Source organism: Manis javanica, chromosome 3, assembly GCF_040802235.1.
Source record: "Manis javanica isolate MJ-LG chromosome 3, MJ_LKY, whole genome shotgun sequence".
NCBI classification, from domain to species: domain Eukaryota; kingdom Metazoa; phylum Chordata; class Mammalia; order Pholidota; family Manidae; genus Manis; species Manis javanica.
The window spans coordinates 26205980-26233962 of NC_133158.1; the positions used below are offsets into that span (position 1 = coordinate 26205980).

At 45.3% G+C, this 27983-nt stretch overlaps 1 protein-coding gene across 1 annotated transcript; it reads left to right on the top strand.

Moving 5' to 3' along the window:
* The first annotated feature begins 29 nt into the window (after positions 1-29).
* On the top strand, positions 30-27946 carry EDEM1 (ER degradation enhancing alpha-mannosidase like protein 1). The gene is made up of 12 exons (XM_017661021.3): positions 30-694; positions 6129-6201; positions 8955-9058; positions 10250-10421; positions 11436-11619; positions 13161-13335; positions 15012-15132; positions 15614-15784; positions 17539-17612; positions 18585-18681; positions 20682-20885; positions 24008-27946. The coding sequence occupies exons 1-12, from the start codon at positions 183-185 to the stop codon at positions 24095-24097; spliced, it is 1977 nt and encodes a 658-aa protein (XP_017516510.2). The 5' UTR covers positions 30-182; the 3' UTR covers positions 24098-27946.
* Positions 27947-27983: the final 37 nt, after the last annotated feature.

Here is a 27983-nt window from a genome sequence, read left to right on the forward strand (position 1 = left end):
CGCGAGGCCTGGCCCGCCGAGCCCTGAAACCTGGGGGTGGGAGCAATGGGCCAGTTCCTGGTGCGTCACGGGGGAGTTCCTTAAAGGAGAAGTGAGTGGAGCTACCCGGCGGACGCGGGGTGCGGCGGTCGGCGGGGGAGACCCCCGCGCTTTAAAATAATGCCCGCGGCGCCCGCGCTACCATGCAATGGCGAGCGCTCGTCCTGGGGCTGGTTCTCCTCCGGCTGGGCCTCCACGCGGTGCTGTGGCTCGTCTTCGGGCTGGGGCCCAGCATGGGCTTCTACCAGCGTTTTCCGCTCAGCTTCGGCTTCCAGCGCCTGAGGGTCCCCGACGGTCCCGCGTCTCCCGCCTCGGGGCCCGAGGGCCGGCCCGGGGGGCCGTCGGGGCTGTCGTGGCTGCAGGTGCCGGGCTCCGAGGCGGCGGCGGCGGGTCGGCGCCAGGCTCCGCGGCGGCCGGGGCCGGGCGTGTGCGGCCCGGCCCACTGGGGCTATGTGCTGGGCGGCCGGGGCCGCGGCCCGGACGAGTACGAGAAACGCTACAGCGGCGCCTTCCCGCAGCAGCTGCGCGCCCAGATGCGCGACCTGGCACGGGGCATGTTCGTCTTCGGCTACGACAACTACATGGCGCACGCTTTTCCCCAGGACGAGCTCAACCCCATTCACTGCCGCGGCCGAGGGCCGGACCTCGGGAACCCGTGAGTAGCCGGCGCCGACCCGACTCCCGGGGCCGCGTGCCCCCGGCCTCCCCGCGCTCCCTTACGTCCACCCGGCCGGAGCGCAGCCCTCTGACCTCCGGGCCACCCAGGGGATGTCAGGACGTTAGCGTTCCGGGGCAGCGCCCGCCCGGTGCCTTGGCCGAGCCGCTTTGAGGTCCCACAGGGTGGGGCTGCGTGAATGGGCTGGTGGCTGTCATCTTTCTTGATTCTCCAGGCATCTCTGAACTACACAGCACAGCTGCCCAGCGCAGTCTCTTTACAGATGGGGAAACTGAGGCTGGAGACTGAAAGGGAAAGTGGCAGGGCCAAGGGGGGCTTGAGGGGCTTTAGACTCCCTTGCCTAGCTCCCCATCCAGAGGAACACATCATCAAAATGAAATTCCTTGTAAACGCAGCTTCAGAAAGAAGGCCCTCCTCTCTCCGCCTTTCTATATAAAAATACAAATATGAGTACTGAGGACTTGATCCTGGGACAGGATTTCTCTAAAGCCATTCAATGAGTTTGAGTAGTTGTTTCTCTTTCATCAGAAGCTGCTTCTTAGGCTGAGGATAGTTAGGTGGGAGGGGCAGAGGCTGCCTGGCCCAGATTTGAGGTGCTCATACTTGGCTGCTGAATTGGCTGTCGACGTCGTTGCCCTGTACCGTCTGCCCCATCAATTCCCTCACTCTAGTGGCAGGGCTGTCGGGAAGGTTGGCCTGTTCTCCCCTTGCACCTGCCTTGTTTGCTGAGGCTGAGCTTCAGGGGTCACTGCTGTTGACATCAGGGGCCAAGAGGCCAGCACATGCAGCGAAGGACCTCTCAGCTGGAGGGAAGGGGTATGCTTTGTCACTGACCCTTGTAGGCCAGGTAGGTGACTAACTTCCTCTGGAACCCTCCCCACAGGAGGGAGTGGAGGGGCTGGGTGGTTGGGTGCCTTGGCAGCACACCCTCCGGGTGCCTAGGATGTTTGGAGCATGTATTTTCCTTCACCTGATGAAAAGCGGCAGAGTCTAATTCTTAGGTTCTTAAAAGGAAGCCCATACACTAAAGGGACTTGATTTTATTAAACTTTGAGAAGTAATTACTGGTCTTCCTGGAGTTGTACGAAGTTTTGAGAAGTAATTACTGGTCTTCCTGGAGTTGTACGAAGTTTTGAGAAGTAATTACTGGTCTTCCTGGAGTTGTACGAAGTTACTGAATTGTTTCTCTCAACTAAACTTTATACCCATGTGTTTTCTTTTGTTCTCAATTTTTTCTTTTTCTGGAGAAAATATATTAAAAAAAAAAGCCTAAAATCACACTAGGTATTTTTCTCTTTCCTATCAGCTCCTGCCCATATGCCTACACAGTTTTACATAGTTGACATCAAAATGTGTGTTCATATTTTGGATCTCAGTTGTCTTTTCTCACTGCTGCTCGCGGTATTACAAGAAGGCACTTTCAGTAAGTGCCCGTCCTTATTCTCTCTCACTGACTTTTTCCTTGTGGTGTGCACTGACCTAAGGAAAACACCTTAACGAGGCACTTGTAATAACACTTTCGGTGGGGAATATGATGGTCTGGAGAGTGAGGTGATGACATTTCAATGCTTTTCTTAATGAATCTTAAGAACCCTCTGGAGAGGTGGAGCCCCTTTCCAGTAAGTTGAGGTGGCAGTTAATTAGTTCACTGGTCCCTGTGGTAGTACCAGGTGGCACAGGCCGGTTTTAGGATGACTCAGCTGATGAGTGTTTTGGTTTGATGGTACAGTGACAGTCTGGGTAAGTTGACGCCAGGTTGCTTTAAGACAGCTTTGTTGCTTTTGGAAAGCAAACACCTTTGAAAGCTCTTGGAGTTAGAAATATTGAGGGGTTAGCATTTGGGAAGGGTTGTACCCAGGGGTTAATAAACCCTTTGGTTGGTAAAGCCTGGAGTCTTGGAGAAGTTGAAAGAACCCTGGGGTTATGGTGGCCTTGAGTGGACCCTCACACTGATCACTTCCAGAAAGTGGAAAGGTTAATTTTTTTACTCCTCTTCCTTTAACTCAACTGCTCTCAGACTTTAATATTTTCAAGGAAAGTGTAGAACCAGAGCTTTGTCATTTTGACTCTCAAACAACAGTGCACATTTACATCCCCCAATTAGATAATCCATAATAAAAATTTTTGTTTTTTTAATCAAAATGTATTCTAATGATTGTCTTCAAGTGTGTTCTCATGCTTTGTTTAAAAAATACAGTGATGTAGCCATTAGAATATTATGTAAAAAAATACAGCAACAAAATATAGGTGCTAAACATGTCTATCTTTTCAGTCACATTGACTTGAGGCTTATCTTGCCTGTCATGTTTGACTGGAAGTGGGGTGAGGAGCTAATATGAAGTAAATAAAACCCGAACAGTTTAAAAATGGCAACTCTTTCTGTTCAGCTACAGATCACCATGCAAAGTTACTAGTTTTCTCACATCCTCAGTTTGGATGGTAGGATCTAAATTCAAAAATTTCTGAAGTAAACTTGAATATTTTATTTTTGTGACCTTGTGGATAATATAACAGTAGATCAGGCCTTGGGCACATGACCCTTTGCTTCCTACCCAACCATATTACTAGTCAAACAGAAATGCCATTCTCAAATTAACAAATCAAACAAATACTGGCCCCCACACCGATTCATTCCTAGGCACCCCTAGCTTACAACAGCTGCCTCTGCATTCCTCTTCCCTTCTAAAATCCTGTCTTCCTTCAGACACAGACTCAGGTCTTTTTCTGGGCTGCCGTGGAACTGTTTGAGGGTGATTTTCCGTGATTTACTCAGTTCTCTGTTTGGTTGTTGTCCTTTGAGCTGCTGGCCCACATTCTAACATCGTTTGGGAATGGAGTACTGTTGTGTATCCATCTTCCTTTTCCTTTGTCTTGTCTCCCCAGATTATCAATCTCTTCAACACAGGGACTGTTTCTTACATTATCTCTGTGCCTACCCAGCACCAGGTAGATTTCTGAATAGCTGTTCCAGGTTAAGTGTATGTGGCAATTCTTTTTTTTTTTTTACACCTTTGAATTTGTTAGCCTCATAATAAAAAATCTACCAGTTGTCTCCATCTTCTCTGTTTTGGGATTAAGAACATTAAAGGTTCACAGTGGGGTGAGTGTCATTATAGTCACAGGTGGCAAATAAGTGGGGAGTTTAATTTTGGGTCATGACAGTTCAGCCTGCTGATTATGGGGAAAGATGTGCATTTTTAAGCCTAGCCTTGTCCTGGAAGACTGAGTTCTTGGCTTGAGGTTCTTAGAAGGTTTCAAGGCAGGCTGGCCATGGATGATGGCTCTCTACAAAGAACAAATCCATAGTCTCCTTCATTTCCCCCTCCGTTTTCCTTTTCTCTACTTTGGCACATTTTCAGAGTATATAGCAATTATTTGGTAGAAAAGAATCAAATGTGTTTCAGTGAACACTGTAGATCTTTGAGTGGATTTGTCTGAGTGGAGAGAATGAACCCCCACAACTTTTGCAAATACATTCTTTTTTACCTTGGCAACTCTTACAATTGTTCATTGCTAGTGACTGCTTGGGCCTTACATTGAGAAGTAGTTTAAAGTCAGGTCAGGTTTCATTAGAGCCAAAAAGGAAATGCACAATAACACAGGGGGAGTGTGGTGATGAAAGGTAAGAATACCTTCCACAGGTCTGTGCAGGCGGAGAGGGTGGCAGAGGGCAGTAGGCGAACTCAGGAGAGGGTAGTTACCTGTGGGTTACTTACTGTCCAGCTTGGATGCTACCTGATGAGGGAACCCGTTTTCTGATGAGGTGGGTCACTGGGACCCAGTCTTTATTCCTGAGCAGCAGAGCAGTGCAGTTAAATGTTTAAGCCCAACAGAATATTCTTTAGTTGGCACAACTGAGCACAAGGATCTACTTTGACCTCCTCCAACTTTCGACATTTCCTATATTCTTCCTGGCTGGCACTGCCCGTGAAGTGCTTATGTAAACCGACAGCGCTCATGTTTGGAGGACCTTTTGCAGTTACATAAATTTATTTGGAAAGAATCAACAAAAAGAAGTAGGTGCAGTTTTTCCACCATCTCGTGTGCTGGCCTCGTGGCTTGTGAGAGAAGAGATAGCTGTGGTTCCTAGATAGCCCCGCTGATACAGCTTGTTTTAAAAAATGTATCTACAAGTTTGCTGTAATTCTGTGTCCTGGATTAAGTGGCATGCCACAGCATAAAGCAAAGTAAGCGGAAGGCTCAAATAAGATCAGATGGGACAGGTTGAAGCTGGTGTGCCTTCTTACAGAAGGCCCTTTTTACCCCAGCTAAGTGAGGCTCCCAGGAGGTTGTTAAGAGGGTGCCGAGGCCTTCAGGAACCCAGGAGTCGCTGCCCATAGGGAAGGGAGGCAAGGACCTCTTAAGAGTGACCCAAGGAGAGGTCTGGGGATGTGATGGAAAATGTCACAGCATCGGTGAGCCTGTTGCTGAAGATAACACTAGGGCTTTCTCACTCTGGTCTTTCATAATCTTTAAACAGTCATATTTCTCTCCTCACTTTCTTCTTTTCAAGCTTCCACAGGTACTTTCTGGGCTTGTGGGAATGGGACGGAGGACTAAGTGAACTCTCCAGAATTTGTCAAGCTGCGTTTCATTACTTCCACCATTTTTCTCCACCCCCGCCTTTCCCCAATGTGTTCGTTATCATGGGGTTTAGTGTTATACGGAGCTGTCAGTGGCAGAGGATGCTCGCCCTCACTGAGGTCCTCAAGTTGGTGTCTTCCGAGGATTTCAGAATGGGAAGTTGGTGTTGATTTTGGGGGCAGACAGTGTGTAGCAGAAACATTTATGCAGCGCCGGTTAAGAGAAGTCCTGCCTGTGTTCATGTTAGAAGATAACTTTTCAGAATTGGTGGAGGTGATGGAGATTCTGGGAGTAACATGTTACTGAGAAAATGGTATAAAGAAAACTTATTCCCCCACTCAGAGGACAGATGAGTGGTATTGAGATTGTAACCGACGTTATTTGCTTCTGTTTGCGTGTAATCTGCCAGAGAGTCAGACTTCGCGTTGAAGTATTATGGGTAGGTCACATGATGGGGCCTCTCCTCTTTCATTTCTAATGATTTCACAATCAGGGCTTTTTTGAAGCGGGACAGAGAGATCATTTCTGGTGATAAAACTGTACTGCAGGGCAGTTGGCTCTTATTTACTGTCCCCTGACTTCCTGTTGTGGTTCCTTTTCACCATAGCCTAAGTGTGCATCTGCTGCTCTGTGACCTGATGCTACTTATAGACACCCTGGAAACTGTTACTGGTGAGACAGAAAGACCTTTGTCATACCGACCCACCCCTCTGAGTCCCTGAGTAAAAAGGGTTGCCAGCAATTTCAGTTTCTGATGGGTGTTGTCTTTCTTCTTTTCTCTTTTAAAATACAATATCTTTGTTCCGTTTTAATTTTCTTTCTTTTTCAGTTCCAATCTGAACATCAACGATGTCCTAGGGAATTACTCCTTGACGCTTGTTGATGCACTGGATACACTTGCAGTAAGTGTTGAGCCTGATTGTTATTCTTTATAATTAGAATCTTTGTAGTTGATCACCCCTAGTTTCCCCCCGGGGATGGGAATTCCAGGAAGCTCAGTATTCAAAATATATTCATAGCTATGGTAGCTCTTGTTGATTTTAATGACCGTAGAGTGGAGAGCAAGCAAAGCATTGAAGGCTAAAGGAGGGGAAATGAATTCACCTAAAAATACAGAGAACCAACTCTGGTTGTTTTGGGGGAATCTCTTTCCCCCCCAGTTTCCCACTGTTTTATTCCATAAAGGACTCAGTGGAGTGTCCTATTAAAGTTTACAGTTACTGTAATTAAGATGTCAGAAGGACAAGACGTCAGGTTCAGTAAGCCCTCTGGAATGTCATCCAGTTACTGGCCCCCCAGGAATGTGTCTGAGCTCTGGCCGCAGCCCCTGTGCAGAGACCTTCTCTCTAGACACTCCTCTTTTATTTGCTACTCCGGGTTTGTGGACAGTCCCTATCCACGTGTGGGCTGCCGGCTCAGGTGCTGCCTTTGTGTCATGGACTTTGGGGAGCTGCGGGCCTGTGAGCAGACACGCCGAAGGGCAGTGACAGCAGCAGGGTGTGAGTGTGGTGCCGCCCTTAACTGCAGGTGTGTGCTTGGTCTGCTGCATGAGCTTTTGCCAGAGGATGTGGCTCCCAAGGGACCATATCCCAGCATAGCATTTAAAATCTCCTGAATCAGGGAGGTCTTCCAAGTTCTTGGCTGCCCTTCATTAGAAAATCAGAAAACTTAGGAAATTCTTTACCATTAGAAAATTCTTACTGACAACTCTCCAGTCTTTTGCTAGTAACAGAATTAACAGAACTTGGAAAGAACTTGGGAAATCATTCTCCATTCTTGGAGACCCATGGGCCTGTCGGAAATCTGGATACCATTCTGTAAGGCTGTGATTGCGAAGAAATTTAGTTTCCCAGTCACTCTTTCTGAAATTATTGCTGCCCACTTCAGTCACCATTATCACCAATCAACAATGTGCCCATACAAGTATGTTCCAACCTAATTAGAGTTATCTTGTCAAAGATACCAGAGGCCGACTCAGCTGACAAGTGAGCTGCTAAGTGAGCCTAGGAGAGCCCACCTCTTCTCTCTGAATGGTCTCTTTTTGCTCTTCTGTGTCTTTTTATCCCCTGGCCATGCTCATGAAATACAGAGACCTCATCTCTGTTACTTACCGTAGTCCCTCCACATCTCAGTGTCTGATACATGTGTTCACATGATGGATTTCTGCTAATCCAGCATTTCCCATCACAGATTCCAGGGATATACTCCCTAGAAGAAGAACTGTGTTCCCAAATGAACTTGAGAAAGTCTGTGTGTCTGTCCCACTCTTGGAGAGTGCTGACCAGCATTTTAAAGGCTCTGAAGAGTCCTGAAGTAAAGAAACCTGGTTAAGTCTTCTGCCCAATCCTGCTTTTTTTGTCTTGAGCCTGAGTGAATGATTCCCTAGCTTGGTTACCCTGTTCTGTCTCTGACTAAAATGGTAAATTACAACCTTGCCTCCACTTGATCGGAGAGCCTCTCAGCATCTGCTAACAGACACTGTTGCTGGTGAACATCTGTAAGGGAATGAACACATCCCTGTGGTTTTCCTCGTAGAGTATGCGGTTTTCAAGGTGTTAGCACTTCAGGCTTACTTTTCAGGTGTTACTTCGGTTGAGGTTTTCCTTTTCTTCTGCTAACATTTTAAACAGGCTCCAACAGATGTGCTGTGGAAACACTCAGAAGATAGCAATCCTCTGACCACTGGATGCAGCTTGCAGCGTTATTACATCATCTTTTAGAAAGAAAGACCTGGAAGCCAGGCAAGAAACGTCTGTACTCGCTGTGACCTGTTACAGCAAAATAAACAAAGAGGAACGAGAAAAGAAGGATGCACTAGGCCAATACTATTAGGAAGTAAGACATACTTGAGTGAAGAGGTGTCTGAAGGAAATTACTTGTTTTTCCTTGCTTTTCTGTGTGTGTCCTTATGAGGTCATTGTAGTCTCAGAATTGTCAAAAGACTTGGAACAGAATGACAGCACTTCGGTTCAGGTTAATCTGCAAAATTTTATGCCCAATTTGCACTTCATCTAGGAGAGAGCAGCTTGGTATGATATCATATCCATGGAACCCAAAATAGGAATTGTAATTCTAGATGACTTTTTAAAAAGGACACGGAGCTCACTGTTTATATGTTTTCTTTTGAATGTCACTGCTTTTATGCTGTGTCCCCAAAGATACTACTACTGTTTCTCAAAATGTCCAGACATCTGGATGATAAGCAACAAGTTAAGTTTTCCAGATGTTTTGGTTGCCTGCAAGCCAAGCACCCAAGCTGTCAGTTTATTTCAGGAGCAGAAGGGAAGTCATCGTATTCTTGCTTCAGTTTTTGTATTTATTTTTACTCGTTTCAGGAATTTTAGGAACTCTACTGCTGTGGCTGTCAATAAGATCAGTCTGAAGTTTGAGAGTGGAGTGGGAAGATGAGGGACGCTGATGGTTTTTATGAGGAATTATTTTTACAGTTTTGCCATTTGGAGATAGGATTGTTGAGTTGGAGGAAATGGGCGAGCCATCTGCTCCCGAGTGTGCTCTTCTGCCTTCAGTGTTGGCTCTCCCACGGGGGACCAAACAGCGCAGAGACATGGAGTTGAAGCGGCCCAGCTCCTGCCACCATGTCGTCTCTTAGTTTCACTTCAAGGTGTCATAATGGTTTGTGTTCCTCTTTTTAAAGATAATGGGAAATTCATCCGAGTTCCAGAAAGCAGTCAAGTTAGTGATCAACACAGTTTCATTTGACAAAGATTCCACCGTCCAAGTCTTTGAGGCCACAATAAGGTAAAAGAGTTCATGAAACGGATTGAAGGCTTCTTTTGCGTGTGTGAGGAGAAAAGTTGCTGGGAGGGTCCACCAGCTGTGAGGTGCAGGTGGGCTGTGTGTGTAGACAGTGTGGGCGTGTGCCCATCCGTTTTTCACCTTTGTTTGGGGATTTAGCAAAACTGGAACTACTGACATTCTCAAATTATATTTTGGACTAAACAGAAAGACACACTGATGCTTTAATGAAGGTCTAAGATAGGTGTTCTTACAATGAAAATTTTCATTGGATTGCTTGATTTCCTTTGTTCACTGTGTCGTAGGAAACCCCCCACCCCCATGTATTTCTGAAGAAAATGAAATTTCTTATCTCACTTACCACCAACAGAAGACCACTGCTTACTTATCATTTGGGTGTATTTCTTCTTATGTGTGTCTCTCTCTGATTTTTATCCTTCCCCCCCTCCTTTCCTCTCCCTCTTAATTGGGCTCATGGTCCTTACCCAGTTTTATATCTTGTGTTTTAGCTTGGTATATGGTGACTATTTTCCTATCTCATTTAAACTTTTTGAAAATTTACTGCATAGCATTCCAGATGTAACGTTTATTTAAAATCAAAGTGATGACAGCATTTGTTCTGAAAAATGTCACAGTGCACTTCAGGTCATTGGAGGGAACATGAATTCATGTCTCTTCAGGGATGTAATCTAAGCTGGTGACCTCTTACCCATGAGGAGGTCATCCAGAAGTTGGAAAATTTCATCAATCGTTTGGCAGCCAGAACCACAAAAGTCACTTGATATGTGTTGTCTTGCCCTACATCTTGTACAGCTAAGAGTTTTCCCAAGTGAGAGATAGCAAGCGTAAATTATTAATGCTAAAAGGTGATACTGTTCTGGGAATGACTGGTGCGCTCCCTGCCGATATGATGGTTCCAGTTAGCAGACATTAGTTACCACTTTTAAGTGGTATTTTTCTCAGTGGCCCTAGAGGAACGGTTCTCTTTTTCCCTTTCAGTGATGTGGTTAACTGAGAATTGATCATTTATTATTAGGGCTAGATGGAGCTTCAACAAGCCATGGAGTCCATCTCTGATTCCAGGCAGCTCTGAGTCCATAGGGAATTCGAGGCTGCTTCTGTCACTCTGAACTAGACTGTATGCAAGTACAATCGTCATGATTTTATTATTTTCTTTGTTCTTCCTGTCATTAGAGTCCTGGGAAGCCTCCTTTCTGCCCACAGAATAATAACTGACTCCAAGCAGCCCTTTGGTGACATGACAATTAAGGATTACGATAATGAATTGTTGCACATGGCTCATGACCTGGCTGTGCGGCTCCTCCCTGCCTTTGAAAACACCAAGACAGGGATCCCCTATCCTCGGGTAGGTAGACTGGTTTGACAGTTCCTCATCCTCCTGAATCAAACTGTTGTTAATTTGTTCAGGGAAGGAGTGGGACTGAGATGGAAGAGGAAAGCCATGTCCTTGATAGAATTTGGCCCTAAAAATGATATAAATGTATTTTAATTTATTGAGCAGTTACTGAGCACCTACTGTGTGCCAGGCATACAATGACATATTTGACCTAATCCTTCCCCATAAGGAATTCACGTTCCTGTGCTCAGTGTTCTTAAGTCATTTTGCATCTGGGATTTATATCCCCTGCTACACAACAGCAGGGGAAATTGGTCTTCACTTCTGACTTGAGTCCATTTCCCCACAGACCCTCCTGTGTTGTATATAGAGCTCAGTGAATGTTTTTTGGAATGCTTCATGTGGATCTTTCAAATAAAGCCTGCACAGATCAACATGTTAGCTGCTGATATCAGTGCAGGATCTGGAGTGAGATTATACCTTTGTGGTACCTGATTTGCTGAACCCAGAACTCCTCTGAGAATTCTCAGCCTTTCAGGTGACCAGCAGCGAATTGCCAGACCACAGAGCCTCAGTGATGAACAGGCTGTCACATTGTCACTGTGTCTCTTCTCCCAGTCTGAGATTTTTTTATGTTCACTGAGCAGGAGTGAGTTCATAGAAGCTCACCTATAATGTATGAATGATTCCATAGCTTGCCTTTGTCTCTAAGGTCAAAGTTTGGTGCTATGTAACCACAAAGAGAAGCTGCTGGAAAGAGGTGGATTAGTGAATGGTGTTTTAATGATTCCCTTAAGACCTGTACTTATTAGTAAAACAAGCCTCTAGTATTCTTAGTGTGTTGTTTGTGTCTTTGTACTTAACTCCCATATTCATCTGGGATGAGTAAGTGGGAGGTGGTGAGCTGAGTCATACTGCAGTAAGCGTGGCTCATTTGTTGAATGGAATAGCTGTGATGTGGCCTTCTAGCCCTGCAGGCTCCCTGAATGTTGACACAGATCCTTTGTCTCGTCCTGTCCTCAGGTGAATCTGAAGACTGGTGTTCCCCTTGACAGCAATAATGAGACATGCACGGCAGGAGCTGGCTCCCTCCTGGTGGAATTTGGGATTCTCAGCCGACTGCTGGGGGATTCTACGTTTGAGTGGGTGGCCAGGCGAGCGGTGAAAGCCCTTTGGAACCTCCGGAGCAATGACACGGGATTATTAGGTGTGGTGGCACTTCTCAGGCCATTGGGCTGCATACCATTGGCCCCCTCCTTTCCTTGTCTCTGGGGCTCTTGTTCTTCTCCACTCCTACTACTTGTACCGTTGCATCTGCACATTGTCAGCTCAGGAGGAATGGTCCTCAGTGCCTGTGGTATCCAGTGTCACTATGTGGCTTTTTGCCACGGGGGAAGCTATAAGGATTGATGGGAAAGAGTAATGCTTTGCTCTTTGAAGGTTCCCTTCTGATTTGAATCCCTTTGTCATATTCCACTTGAAAATAATTGTTATAACGAAGTGCTGTAGAATGCTATAAAAAGAACTCCCTCTGAGACATTATATTGCTTCAGTCTAAGGCTCTAAATATAGGAAGTCAGAGTCACTGCTAGAGCAGCCTTCTCCTTTTAGAGAATCCGGCTGGTGGGGGTAGGTTGAAAGCCCAGATTAAACCTGTTAGGTGCGTTTTTTTCTCCTCTTGAGAATGTTTGGTTGGATGTTATTAAAAGAATTACTGAAAAATTTTCGAACATACAGAGTAGGGATAAAGTATAATGACTAATAACCCCTTCATTTATGTACTCATCATTAATCTTCAGTAATTACCAGTATTTTGGTAACTCAAGATGCTATTTTAATGTAGGTTTTTACCTCATGTAACTGTCTTGCATTGAGAAATTTTTCTTTTTGTCCCTGGGAAGTAACTTGATAGGTTGTCCTGGAGCCATAGGGTATCATTGCAAAAGCACTGCTTTTTGAACGTGGTTTTTGACTGTTCCTTAAGTTCTTAAATTTATTTACAAATTTGTTGTATTTAACAACAGTAGAAATGAAAAAGGTGCCCAAACTGTCACTCCATCACCAAATGGTTGACCAGTGTTGCCCCAAATCATCACCTTCTAAATTTTCCAGAAGCCCATTCAGCCTGGCATATGCAACTTTTATATGCTTTCAAATTATAATGTAAAGAAACATTTTTATTCTGCCTTATGCTTGGCAAGTCTTTCAGGTGTTACCTTGTTTTCAAAGCCGTCTTCAAAATCTACATGATTGTCCATTTAACACTTGATGTTGTATACTTGGATTATTGCTGTTTCATCTTTTTCCCCTCCCCATTTTACAGATAATTTAAATTATATAATTCATAATTCTCTGATGAATGACATAATAATACTTTCTCTTAAAAACTTGCTTTTTTTTTTTAAGGATAAATTCTCAGGACTGGCAGTACCGAGTCAGAAGCTCTGAGCACTCTCTTGGCTTTTGGAATGCATCATCAATCTGGAAAAGAGAAATGACGAGTCTTTTTTTCTTCTGCACTAAATGTTTTCCCCATCTTTTTGTCAGTGGTTAAAAACCGCATGTTCAGAAAGACCTCCTGGCTGTCCATGCAACTGATAGGATGAAAAGATGAGGGTCAAGCGTTCATTCCTCTCCCCCCAACCAGTGTCAAAGGTGCTGAAGAGCTGTGGGGCCAAGTACGAGGCCGGTCTCACCCTCCTCTTCCGGCCCGAGCTAAGTGGGACCTGACATACTTTGTTTTCACAGGCAATGTTGTGAACATTCAGACTGGCCATTGGGTTGGAAAGCAGAGCGGCCTGGGTGCTGGACTGGACTCCTTCTATGAATACCTCTTGAAATCTTACATTCTCTTCGGAGAAAAAGAAGACCTAGAAATGTTTAATGCTGCATATCACAGTATTCAGAACTACTTAAGAAGAGGGTATGTCCCCTTAACATCGCTTGTATTGCCCTGTTAAGCAAATAGATGGCATTCTGAAGTGTTCATATTTTCCTCAGCATAAATCCATAGTGTCTGTTGTTTCTACCCTCACCCTACCACTTCTTGGTTGCTGGTCCATCATTTGAGGGTAAAGAGGTGTATTAGCTATCTACTGCTGCATAACGAATTACCCCAAAACTCAGTGGTTTACAATAGCAAACATTATCTCATGGTTGCTGAGGGTCGGGAAGCCAAGAGCAGTGGGGCTCATCCTGGGCCTCCTGAAGCTGTCATCAAACAATCGGTGGGGGTCAGAGCTGTGTCAGGGCCTGTCTGGGGCCGGGGGAACCACCTGCAGGCTCACTCCCGTCGTGCTTGGCAGGCTTCACAGTTCCTCACTGGCTGTTGGCTGGAGGTCTCGGATCCTTGCCTCAGGGCCTCTTTGTAGGCAGCTCACGGCAGCTGGCTTCCCCTGGGGTGAGTGATCCGGGGGAGAGAGAGAGAGAGAGAGAGAGAGAGAGAGAGAGAGAGAGAGAGACAGACAGACAGTGAGAGAGAGAGAGAGAGAGAGAGAGAGAAACAGAGAGAGAGAGAGAGAGAGAGAGAGAGAGAAACAGACACCAAAATGAAAGCCACATGCTTTCATGACCTGATCTTGGAGTGACAGACCAGTGCTTCTACTGACTGTCAGTCATGCAGACCAGCCCTGATAGGGTGTGACTGCAGGAGGCAGAGTCAGTGTGGGACATTCTGGGAGACTGGCTGCCAGGGGAGTGGTGTATCCCTGTTTAACTGGATTTCATTACGGGTAGAGCTGTGATGCAGGGCCATTATTGAGTTACTTCGATTCTTTTACTTTACAAGTAATTATTAAGATTGGTCTTTATACCTGATGAGAGAAAGGAGAGTTACCACATTTTTTCCATGTTTCTTTAAAACAGCATTATTTGCTGCCTCTCAGTTGTGCATTCAGGATGACAGGAGAGAAGTGCCATCTAAAGCTATAGTGGCTTCTACCTTGGTGTCACCTCTCTCTTCTCTAGGTCTTTCTTTGTGTACTTTTGTGTATTAAATGGCCATTTGTAAGTGAGGGCTACTGAGTTTCCTGCCTTTAGGGTTTTCTTGGACCTGTTTCCACCTTAGCTGTTCAGGAACCTCTTGTGTGAGTGCTGTGTTTTAGTAAAATGTTGCTGGGCCACAGTTGTTATTTTTGCTTTTTAAAGCCCGAAACTAAATGGAGTGGTCATCCTCAGCGTCCTGCTCTGATGCCTCCTTCTAGGCCCCCAGTGTAGGATCTTATCAGAGAAGAGATTCTTTGTGGAGAAAGAACCAAGCTTCCCACTCAGGTCACACCCATGTAGACCCCTTGCCAAGTGCCAGGTGATGCTGCTGCATTCCTAAACCCGTCAAAGTGCTTTTTCCAAAACAGAGTGAAATCCTGGTATGTTCCAATGGCTGAATTTGGAACTTTTACTCCTTGGTAGGTGTTCTCTCTGCTAGAGTCTAGTATCAACAGGCAGAGGCGGTCTGTCTCCAAAGGTTTAAAGCACAGGTTAGAAGAGGCAGTGTCAATTCAGCTGAAATCAGACTACCAGGGGCTGCTGCGGGGTAGAGCTGGGGCCCTGTGTGCCGGCGGTCTTCCTCTTCACCTCTGACTGCTCTGCTTGGGTCCTCAGTCGGGAAGCCTGTAATGAAGGAGAAGGAGACCCCCCCCTCTATGTCAATGTGAACATGTTCAGTGGGCAGCTGATGAACACGTGGATTGACTCTCTGCAGGCCTTCTTCCCTGGACTGCAGGTATTTTGGGATCATGTCGGCTAACAAAGGCAGTCACAGCAAAGGGCTTTTCTCTCACTTTTCTCTCTGTGATACCAGAGCATTCTCTGGCGCCTTCGGATTTGGGAGGTTAATAGCACAATATGTCTCGATTATTCTGGTTGTGAAGTCTCCAGACTATTGAACAGGGCCATGCTAAATAAGGGCAAATCAGTCCATGCTTGGAAAGTAAGCATGTGTGATTTTTGGATGGTCCATCTCTCAGTTGTCTATTCTTTGTTCTTGAGTAAAGTTAACCTATGGTCCTAGGCAGTTCACGTCAATTTGGCATTGATGGACAGATGGCGAGGGTGTCTGTTTGTCCTGGTTGCTACTTCTGGGTTGGTTTTGTCTCTAACTGTGTTTGTGGGCCGGGGTTAGAGGCAGAGCCCAGGGCCTCTGTGCCATGTCTTGCCACTCTGAGAAAAATTTTTTAGCTTGGTGACTTGTGTCTTCTCCATAGGTTCTGAGAGGAGATGTGGAAGATGCCATCTGCCTCCATGCCTTTTACTATGCCATATGGAAACGGTATGGGGCCCTCCCTGAGAGGTACAACTGGCAGCTACAGGCCCCCGATGTGTTCTTCTACCCGCTGAGACCAGAGTTAGTTGAATCTACATATCTCCTCTACCAGGTACTGGAGTTTGTTCAACAGTAGTTTGTGTTTAAATTTTAAGAGGACCCGTAGCAGTTGATTCTTAGCAAACATTTGCTGAATGGTGTAGCACTGTGCTGTTTCACAGTGACTGATAGACTTCCCACCTATGCAATGTCATTCCTGTTTCCATAGGACAGAGGAGGTGTCTGCAGTCACGTTTTTTTAACCTAACGTTCTGCAAAGCTGAGTTTGGTCTTTCCTATAGGACTATTACTTCGCACACCATTAAACTGTCAAGAGGGAGACAAATTGATTTGTTCAAAGAACTCTCTTTTTGGGGTGCAATTCTGTACTCATGTACCATGGTCTATGTAATGATTATTCAGACAAAACGTTCTTTTTCTTGGTTGTAAAGGAAGTCATCTGGGATTCATCTGAATGCCTGTTTCTGAATGCTTAAAAAACATGTGGTGCTCTTTTGTGAAATCATTTTAATGCCAGAGGCAATGTCACTTTAACTGAAAAGTCTCCACCCCCGTAGTTGAAGGCAGATGTTTATTCTTCTGCGTGTGCCCTGCACCTACCACACTGCATGTCCATCTACTCCCAAAGGCATCAGGACATGGTGCTCCCCTTCCAGGAAGCTGGCCCTCAGTGCGCTTCAGGAGGCCTGTACCAAGCTCCTGCAGGGGCAAGTCCCCTGCAGGGATATCCTAGCTTTTCATGAGCTCTGCTAGTAAGATTAATACTGTTGCTTAGATTTATTTAAAAAGAAAAATTCATTGCCATTTGTTTCTAGGTGAAAAAGGGAGAAATCCTATGAAACTCATAATAGTCCTGATGTGTAGAGAGACCTTGGGAGTTTTAGATGACCTCTCAGAAGAGAGAGGAGATACCCTTTGGTTTTGCTTCTCTGAACTCAGTGTAGTGTCAGGCCATAACCGCTCTGAGGTACATGCCTGGTGCTGAGGTACATCTCCCTGTATGTCTTGATCTCTTGTCTTTGGGTTTGTATCTCTTCGTCTGTTACTGCTTCTTTCATCTTTTTAGCTGCTTCTTCACATTGACTGTTTTCTCAGAATCCAGAGAGTCTTCAGCTTCCAGCTTTGCCTTCTGCAGCCTCTCACTATGTTGTCTTATCCAGAGCAGCTAATCTTGTAGTAGTTAGCATTTGCTGCAGCCAGTTGGTGCTCGGTATGAACTAAAGATGATCCCCAACTTTTAAACTGTGGGGTAAAAGTCTCATCTTCCCAGAGAATTTTTTTTTCCTACTGAAACCATCTAAGAGCATGTGACAGCAGAGTGAGCCACCCATGGACCCCATTGTTTGGACATGTAGGAAGGGAGGTGTGGTGACCTTTTTAAGATACTTTTCCCATCGACCTTTCCTGCCAGTGCTGGATGGCAAATGGGGGCAAAATCCTGTTGCCCGTTGCCTGCATCTTAAGTTTCTGGAGAGTTTTAAGGCAAGATAGAAACTGGATTTGTCCTCATATATAGTGTCAGTGAGGCCTTATTTCATCTGTGACCATGATGGGGATCAGGAGGGCCAAAGCAGGGCATTGTTGTGCCCAGAGCAGATAATCTCTATCTTGGTTCAAGTTAGACAGATTGTAGGTGATGCGAACCAACAGGGCATCTTAGTCCTTTAATGTTTGTGACCTTCAAGGTAAATTGAATCAGGCCCCGTGCCTTTGGCCAGCACCCCATTTCCTTGGGAAACTCACCGGTGTTTGTTGATGGCATGTGTGCAGGCCTTGCTGGATCACATTCTTTCATGTTCTCTCTAGGCAACCAAGAATCCCTTCTACCTCCATGTAGGAATGGATATCCTGCAGAGTCTGGAAAAGTACACAAAAGTCAAGTTAGTTTTCCAAGTTCCTTTCATTTTCTCTTGGCCACTTTTGATTTATTTTGAGTTCTGGGGAAATTCTATTTTGCATTTTAACTTATAGAATAGGATATTAATGTTAATTTTTTGTATTTGCATAAGTTCTGGGGAAATTGCTCATGTTTTGTATAGTAGAACCTTTGTGTAGTGGGCGTTGCCTTTTATTTTTTCATCTTTTCTTTCCATAAGGCTCCAGTAGACTATGTGTGTCCTTTTGAAATAACTTATGTCCCCTAGTTTTATACCTAATATATGCACTATAAAGTTTAAGGAATATACAGAAAATAGAGAGGTAGAATATTCTTATCATTGTAATCTCTATGTGCAGAGAGAACCACAGTTAGCATTTAAATATATACACTTACAATTTTTTTATATATTTATATATATCAAATGTGTGTATATGTGTGTGTGTGTGTGTGTGTGTGTGTGTGTGTGTGTGTGTGTATATATATGTATATATATATATATATATATATATATATATATATATATATATATATATATATATATGTATAAAACTATTATTTCAATTTTGTGACCCACTTTTTCCACCAGGCAGTATATCGTAAGTATTGTCTTACAAAATACTGGTTCAGATTATCCAGATAAGTCAATTCTATAAATAGTGGGACAAAAATTTAAATCACTCCTTCTTAATTTGTTGCTAGTCATTTTCTTGGTGTCATGTTTTGGTCAGATAGTCTCCACTGCACCCATCCCGTTTTCCTGTATGACTAACCTGATGATGCAGCAGCCAGAGCACTGTGTAAATGAATTTGCAGGCAATCTAGGCTAAAAAAAGTATGGCCCTTAAGCCTAAGATAATTGCTTCTTGTATGGTGTTTGATAATGTGGTTGAGTATTCTGTTAGTAGATGCCTGCTTCTTAAGTTAATCAGGTGGGCAGGAGCAGAGATGGGACTGACTGTGAGGTGTTTTGCAGGTGTGGGTATGCTACGCTACATCACGTCGTAGACAAATCCAAAGAGGACCGGATGGAGAGCTTCTTCCTCAGTGAGACCTGTAAATACTTGTATCTGGTAGGTGTGTTGTGAGGTTAACCCACGAAATGCCTAGCTCTGCTTGAAGCAGGCAGGCAGTCAGTTTTCCCTCTCTTTAGCGGCCATGCTCCATGCTGGACATTGTGCTGGCCTAGGGGCACAGCATTATCCAAACAAAAGGGTGTCGCTGTCTTCCACCATGGTTTCTGACCTCCCGGAGGAAATGAGCTTAGGAATACAAATCATGTGAAGTGCCACTGACAGTTGAAAGCCTACCCACACGAGTTGCGATGGTCAGGGATGCGTTCTCTGAGGAAGAGAGCAGTGTCTGTAGCTCTTACCTCTCTAGATGGTACGATCTTGACTGAGACCCACCACCCAGCTGGCTCTCTGTGCTTATACACATTCTCATGTAGGTGCAGAAGTGTGGGACCTAAAAGGAACCTTAGGGATCATTAGTCAGTGTTTTTTTCTTCTCTTATGGGAACTGCAGTCTACATAGAGGGCTCAGGCGACATGCCTCGGTTCTCAGGGCCACCGTGTGGCAGACTGAGGCCTGAATCCCAGTCCTGATTCCTTGTCTGGCATTTTTTTCCCCCTTATTTATTCTCCCACATGCACCAGAGACATAGCTGCTCTCCTACACTCTCCCACTGTACTCAGGGGGGCTGTATACCTAAGGACACTTTCTCAAGGCACAGAGGGTCAGGATTTCCTGCGGGGGAAGCAGTAGAGACTGAGAACTTGGGCTGAGAAGGAAAGCTAGGCAGCCGTAGAGATACAGGTCGTGTGACCTAGTTCAGGGGCCTAAGCCCCAGGGCCAGCTGGTGCTCAATCCTCACTGGGACCCCTGTTAAAATTAGGGTTCTGTTGAGTCAGAATCCTCAGAAGTGGGCTCAGAAGTCTAATTTTGACAAGGGGCTTGTGATTCTGCACACAGCGGTTTTGGAAGTACCAGCTGTCCCTTTAAGATGACACTTGTGCTTCTGGCGTTAGTTTTCACAGAAGACTGCAGAGGCGCATGTTCTTGCAGGCCACACAGTCCAACTGGTAGGTGGGCGGGCAGTCGTCCTGCTGCCAGGTCTCAGTGGAGCCAAGGGCACACTGGGGGTCGGCTGGACCGCGCAGGCCCACCAGAGCCTGGGTGCGATCCCGTTGGGCAGCCATTGGTGTCTGTGATATTCATGGGGTGAGTTCTGGAGTGAATGGAGGATACCTCCCCCCGACCCCACCCCCAGGATGTAGTTGGGGAAAGAAGTCAGGGTCTGGGAGAGAAGACCTGGGTCTTACTCTGTTCATCTCCCGTTAGGGTGTGAACACAGACAAGCTGGGCTGAGCCTCTTTTTCCCTTAGCTGTAAAATACTTGAGGGGACTGTCAGGTTTCTTCTGTCTCTGAGGTTTCTGTTTAGTAAGTGTTCACTCATTTAACATTTACTGAGCACCTGCTTCCTGCCAAACAGACCTGTCACCTGTTCAGTTAGCTGTTCTTTCCGGATGTTTCCACTGCTCCCATTTTCACCCCACCATGCCCACTATTGAAGGAAAAGACTGCCTTGTGTGCCCTGTGTTCTGACACAGGAGTGAACTGGGTGTTGGCATCTCTGTCAGGCTCTGTGGTGAAGGATAAAACATGGGCCTCTTCCCCAGCATTTTACCATTTAGGGCCTGGGTGTGTGTGTTTATGTGGAGGGTATAGTTCTAGAATTCTAGCACAGGAACTCCCAGGGGAGCTTATGGAGGTCATCTAGTGAGCTTTTACACACTTCCCAAATTTGGGGGTAAGCTCTGTGATTTCTGAACCTCTAGGTTTAGGCAGGGTGGAGTGCACTGAGGGAAGTTTAGGCATCTGAGTTTAAACAAAACTGGTGATTCTGCTGTGTAGCCAGAGTTGGGAACCACTTTTTTACTGATTTGTCGCTGAAAAGCCTGAGGACCAAGGTAATTCTGCTCCTGGAGTAGTCTGGGATACAGCCCTGTGCCCAGTTCCAACACGCTACAATTACCAGTTGTATCTTTTTTCTTTCTTTCTCCCCACTAGCTGTTTGATGAGGAGAATCCAGTACACAAATCTGGAACCAAATACATGTTTACAACCGAGGGACACATTGTATCTGTGGACAAACATCTCCGGGAATCGCCTTGGAAGGAATTCTTTTCTGAAGAGGAAGGGCAGGACCAAGAGGGAAAGTCTGTGCACAGGCCCAAATCTCACGAGTTAAAAGTCATCAATTCCAGCTCGAACGTAAGTTGCTTTTCCAAGGAATGGTTTGCATGTGGAAGAAGAGAAACTGCTATTAATGCCTTTTTCATCCAGAGTTCTGGCAGGAGAGGAATGGCACACAGAATGGGTCATGGGAGAAGAGCTACTTATGTAGGTGCTGTCAGGGTGTAGGGAAACCACGGGAGCAGCAGCACAAGGGAACCTGAATGAAGAGAGGTGTGTGTGTGTGTGTGTGTGTGTGTGTGTGTGTGTGTGTGTGTGCGCGCGCGCACGTGCGTTCTGACCTGGCATCAGAGGCCTTGCAGAAAGGGAGCCAGCAGAGGAAACCCTTGACCCTCCTCCTTCCTTCTGGTTTGTGTGTTGGCTGTGCCCACCATAAGCCAGAGAGCAAGGGAGTCTATTGATGCAATCTGTCAGGTTGGCCCCTAGGGCCAGAGCAGGGTGGAAAAGGGTGGAAGGGCAAATGAGGTGCAATTCCCGCTCATCCAACACTAAATGCAATGGTGTATTTTTTCCCCACATATATGTATAACAGTTAACAATATTATACAGCAGTAATAGTAGTGTAACTTCATTCAGGTACCAGAACCCAATTGCAATGTGTAAGATGTGACAGGGGGTCTTCCCACACATATTTACACCAAGCAATTCTTGAACACCAGCAGGTTGTTGGAGAACAACTCAATTCTGATGCTATTTACCCAGAGACAGCAACAGATTCTCAGGTTAAGGGGTCCGTCCTATGAGACTGCCCTCCACCCCCCACTCCAGATGCCAGTAGCAAGCCCCAGCCAGTTACCTATGGTGACCTGCTGGCTGTGGATTGGAGGTTCCCATGATCTCCTGCTTAGGTTTGATTAATTTGCCAGAGCAGCTCACAAAACTCAGGAAAACACTTAATGTTTACTAGTTTGATAAAGGATACTGTAAAGGATACACATTAACAGCCAGATGAAGAGATGCATTGGGCAAGGTCCCAAACAAAGATCTTCTGTCCTCATGGAGCTTGGGGCCTGGCTCCGTGACCCATGGGCATGTTTTGGTTCCCAAGCATAGAAGCTCTCCCCGACCGAGAAGCAGGGTCCAGGAGAGCAGCGCACAGAGAGCGAGCAAGCTCTGCGTGGGTTTCGTGAGGGCTTCGTGGCACAGTCACTATTGACTGAATTATTGGCCATTGGCTGATTCAACCTCCAGCCCGTGCCATTGGCTGGGGGTACAGAAGTCTCATTAACGTGACAAAACACCAGTTTCACCTTTAAGACTCCACAGTGTTTTCAGAAACTGTGGATGAAGACCAAACATAATCTGGGAAATAACATATTCGGTCATATGAATGACCGAATATGTACTTCTTATAACTCCCTACATCCCAGGAGATCGTCAGAATCATCCGGCAGCTGGAGAGGGACAGAAACTATCATCAGTCATGATTTATAATGATGCTGCTCTTCAGGGTACCTAAGTCCCCAGTTTCATTTAAAGCAGGGCTTCACTAAGCAGGGATAGATTATCCCCATAAGCAGTGGGAAAGATACGGAAACAATTCTGTGAGTCTCTAGGAGAGGTCCCAGGTAGTTGTATTGATTTGAATCAAAGTAGTGGTTTGGAGTTGAGGATGGGGAAATGAACCCTCATTAGTTGAAATATCAAACGATCATCTCATGCTTTGAATGTCATCTCTCCTGTCAGAAAAAGCCTGTTGTCAAGATCCCCACCACCTATCCCCAAACTGCCCCAGTTGGGGGTGCTCTGTCATCCCGCTGTGCTTTAGTACTTCTCGCTAGTGTCCCATTGATCTTTACCATCAGTCCAGGAACTCAGTAGACAGGCCAAAGCAGAGATAAGCCTCCCAAATTTCCACTAGGCTATGGAGTGTAGGTTAAGTGAACGAGTCACAATTGAGAAGGAAAGGGAAGGAGAGTTAGAGGGAGAAATAATAATAATAGCCAACATTTACATATGCCAGACCGTGTTCTAAATGCTATGTGTGATCACTCCTCACAACAGCCTGTTGAGGGGTAAGTGCTTTTGATACTCCCATTTTACAGACAAAGGAAGGGAGGCAGAGAGAGGTTGTGGTCATGAAGTGGAGCCAGGATTTGGACTGGAAGGAGACACTCATCTAACAGGCCTAATGCTGTGTGCCAGGCCCTGGGGATGCAGGCCCTCCAGAGTGGCCCTGATTCTGGAGAGGCTCATGGCCTCCAGGGAAGACCAGTTCCTCCCTAGGATTTGTCAGTAGGGGCCTGAATGAGGGACTATTGAAACACTCTATAGAGGAGGGAGGAGCTAATCTGCCAGGGAAAATCAGGAGGGCTGCACTGAGGAGGTTACTTTTTACAGGTCCTTGAAGGATGGGGAGGAGCTTCCCAGGAAGGGATGTTGAGGCAGAAGGACAGCACCTACAAATGCATGACGGGGGAGTGGCTGGGACCAAACGGGACCCGTCAGTCTTGATCTTGCCAGGGTGAGGAGCAGGTGTAGGGAGTTCAAGTGCAGAGCAGTGGGAAAACATTTCTTTGGTCAAGAGTGTGTGATGAATGTATGTGGAAACTACTTCCAGATAACATGTTTGGTTTTCAAACCAGCATCTTCTTTGAGGGGTAAAAAACACCCTTTCATTAAAACAAACAAGCAAACAACCACAATTAAAAAAAAGGTGACACTCTTAAGCATCTAGGTTTTAGCTGTGGTTGAGAAGAACCATAAACTCAGAAAAACTAGTGTTTTCAAACAGCTGAAATGTTTTCTGAAATACAGGGTGGATTAAGGACACAGTGCATGCAGCTTTTAGTCCTGGCCACTCGGCACTTGGGTGAATGACTCAGCCTCCCTGGGTCCCCTTTCTTCAGTTGTGAAGTGAGGACACCCAGGGTCCTCAACTCAGGGCGCTTTTGCTGCTCCAGGGACATTGGGTGCCGTCTGGCGACAATGTTGGTTGTCCCAGCTGAGAGGTGGCTGGGGACATCTAGTGGAAGAGACCAGGGTGCTTCTAACCATCCCACAATGCTCAGGATGAGCCCCAAAATGTCAGCAGTGCCCAGGCTGAGAAACCCAATTAGGTCACTGAACCATATTTCCTGAGGAATTACCACATAGGTTTATAATTCAAAGTTCACATTTCCCCGCATATTTTCCTCTAGTGCAATCGTGTCCCTGAAGAGAGGAGATTCTCTCTGCCCTTAAAGAGCATCTACATGCGACAGATTGACCAGATGGTTGGCTTGGTGTGATCTGCTCTCTGCTCGGTGGCCTCATCTGAAACCAGACCTAAACAGCTGAACCCAGGTCATGCCGAGATCCAGTCTAAAGTGGAAGAGGAGGGAAGTCCGGCTGTCCGCCATGGTGTAGGAATTTCTGTCCAGCTTCTCACCCACATCTAGTAGATTCTTGCATACTTCCGTGTTCCTCTTCTGTTGAGTAAAATACCCTGTTTTCCTTAAGGGGATAGTTTGAAGTGAGAAGGTACCTAGAAGGTGGCTTTGTGTGACACAGTGGATGGGCATCTTTGGCTGGATCTTCGTACGTTATACTTTGGAATCCACGTCTCTTCCCTTCGCTGGCCCTCGTCATGACCGCAGTATTGCTACCTCTCTGATGGAGGATTGTGAATGAAATTTCTGTGCAAAGGGGACTGAGGTTCACTGAACATCCCTATTTATTGCATTTTTTTGCCCTCTCTCCCTCGTATTACATAAGTGGGCTCTCCCCAAGGTAACCACCTATAATTTTGTATCACATGGCGAAAAAATCATCCAGATATTCATTTGCACCCCAAGTAATCTTCACAGTGTTACAAATTATTTGCTTGCTAATGACAGTTATCTGAATTCTAGGAAGCTGTCTCTCAGATTGTCATATGACAGTTTAATAGCTTCACAGCTAGATCTTTCGGGTAATATTTGACATTTATTTTGAATTTACCTGAAGAACTCCCATAGTTCCAGAACCAGGTGCCTTTTAGGAAGAGAGAAATACCTAAGATTGTCTGAGCTTCCAACTGTCCCATATATTACTAGCCAAGGATTCTCAGTTCTAACCAAGTTAGGGTTGGAATTTTGTTTTTGTTTTTGTTTTTGTGTCTAGTGCCAATCAGCTGAGTCAGGGAGAAAGAAATGATCAGATGACTTTTTGGCATCCTTGATCCATTTCTCTGTGATACAGGCTTTAGATTAGTGCCTTATACGATTTTGGTTTGGGCCACTGGATGTCACAAGCTGCTGCTGTGATTTTTAGCAGGCATGTTTTATATTGCCACATGGGAGGCCACAGTGCAAGGAGAATGGGATAGGTGTTACTTAGATTCTGCAAATTTCCTGGCCAGTCCTTGCCTTTCAACCTGATACTTCAAGCAAGCATATATAAGGGAGTTGTACTAAAATGCCTTCTTTCTTCTCTGTTATTTCTGTCGCCAGAATGGAAGTATCTGTCTTGGAACTGACACTGAATGCTCGTACAAAGCAGAGGTGGATTTGACCTCCTTGCCTGGCTTGCATATGACATCTGAGGTTGAAATGAATCTCAATAGAAAGGGTAGGAAAGTCTCATAGAAACCTCCAGCCTCATCTGTCATGTTGCCTGCTTGTCCCTGCTTGCAAACTTGAAATGCTTTCGTTTTAGCCTTTTTAAAACCAGGAGTAAGCACTGTCTAAGCCATTACATTGTCAATCAAAAAAGAGACATTTTATTCCTTCCTGAAAATTTAAATGTTACTGTTTTTTAAAAATAGATCTATAACTCAACGTCTTTGAGATTTTTAAAAAAGATTTTCCATAATGTGTCACCTCTATCTTTTAAACATTTGCTATGCAAATTGCTTTAAAGTAAAAAATCAAATGTTTTTTCTATTTACCATTTTTCCATAAAATGGTCCTCTGTTTTACCATTTTTTTCTTCATTTCAGAAGCATTCTGTTTATGAACAATGTCTCAGCTACTGAGTGGAAAAATTTTCTTTGCGAATACTATATATTTTAAGTGTTTTCATTGACTCAGTAACACCAAAACATCCCACTTGAAATACACGCACACACATGCACACACAGGTGTGAATGTCCCTGTATCATCTTCCAGGCACATGGAGATGGGACTATAAATGGCCGGTTTGGGAGAATAGGAAGAAAGCAGGTCCTTTGTGCATCTGTTCTTTCTCTCCTGTCACCCTCCCGGGTTCCCTCTCCAGCTTCTGTGACAACATTGACGTGTAGCACTCTAGCAATCCCCCTCGTCTGGGCCCATAACCTGCCATCAACTCAGGCATCCTTCCTCTGAGCTCTAGCATGGGGATCTGTGCCCGAGTGCTGCAGAGGCACCCCAGGGGCTATGGGCTGACACCGACATGTGTTGTATGCAGTCTCAACCCCTCCTGACTTCTGGGCACTGGGCTTGTGCCATTTGACGAGTCTGCAATTGAGCGAATTGCTGCAGACTAGAACTGATCGTTGATCTTCCAGACTAGCCAGTCTAACGTTGAGTGCCTCCTCGTCAGTGATCTGTGAGACTAGATGGCAGTATGCTGCTCAGTGCCAGCCATCAAAAGAAGATTCTTTGAACCAAGTTCAAACTTGGCTTGTTTTCTTGGTGGAAATCCGAATGTCAGCAACTGTGAAATACCCTGCAGGACTTCTGCTGTCCTTCTATTCGGCGTTGTGAGATACCGGGTAGGGGAGGGCTGTGGAAGGGAGCGTCAGAAGTGCTTTGTCCCCAGGACACCCTGTTTCTGAATGGGTGTCATCCCTTGGAACAGCTGTGAGCCTGCACCATCCGTCCTCACATCCGTGTGTGTAGCTAGTGTCTAGAGTTTGCTTTGGTCGACCTGAGGAAAATGATTTTGCAAAACCATTGTAGAAAGCTGCCTTACAGTTAGGCTTGGTGGAGTCTAAATCTCCCACCACTGAGTTCTAAATCCTTACAGGGCAGGCTTTGCTATTTTATTTCAGATGTTTCCTGAAGAGGAGATGACAAAGGAAGTATTTGCTAGCTCTCTGATTGTGCTGACCTCTGTGAAAAACCAGCTTCCCTTGTCATATCTTCCTTCAAGTTCGTTCCAGTTCTCCTGCCAGAACGTGCTATGTGCAATAGAATCTCCAGGTTCTGAGGCTGCCCTGGGTCGTGGGGTGTGCACATGTCACTTAAATAACTTTCAGTGTATTTATGCACCAGGATGGTGTCTGCAGATGAATGTTAGAGGAGGCTGGATATATGTTCTTGTGCAATCTGAGGACCTGAACTTGACTCCCCTTCCCCTTCCCCTTCCTCTTCTCTCCCCGACCAAAGAAAAATGCCCCTCATAGCTGTTTTCTTAGCTCAGTTTACTGAATGACTGAAAACTGTAATCCTTCATTTTGGATTTTGTAGGCTCAACATGAGGTGTTCCTTTCTCCTTTCTGGAGAAAGGGTCTTCTTCAACGTTTCTCATTTAGTGCTGGTGAAAAGATAGGGCTGAATGATGGCTCTAACCAGAGTGGCTGAGCAGAGACTTAAGAAAAAAAATCTTGATCTTTTTCATTCCCAGACTTCCAGCCCCTTCTCTAGTGCCTCTTCCCTGCAGGGCAGGGACCCTTGTGAAAGAGAAGGTGGGGCAGGCTGGGTGGTCTGTCCCCAGGTTTGGCAGGGCTCAGGGTTATGTTCAAGCTTGAATTTGGATGTGAATCTGGTGAAAATATTAAGTACCTGTGGACCCCTGATTCATTACCCACCTTCCCTCTTTCTCAGAGGCAGAGAAATAATATTTTTTAAAGGTATTTTGTTTTAGTTTTAAACAGCAAAACACAAGCTGCATTTTTATTTATTATGCACAAGAAAGATAAATATGTTTTTACAAAAAAACCTAGAGTTGGAATCTCTGGGAAAACTTATTGAAATATACAGATGCTTCTCTCTGTAATGTGCAATATGCTTTGCAACTATAGATGATATTTTATGTTTAATCTGTAAATAAGAAATGTATTTAAATTAAAAGGGAGCTTTTTGTAAAAGGGCCAAATGTTCTTTTATAAATGTACTAGAAATATCTTGCTCTTTGAAATTTATTAGGGTTTTTATGAGTGATTTTTATTAAAAGATTCTTTTTTTGAGTTGTCATTCTGTTTCTCCTTTACATACTCATACACACATTACA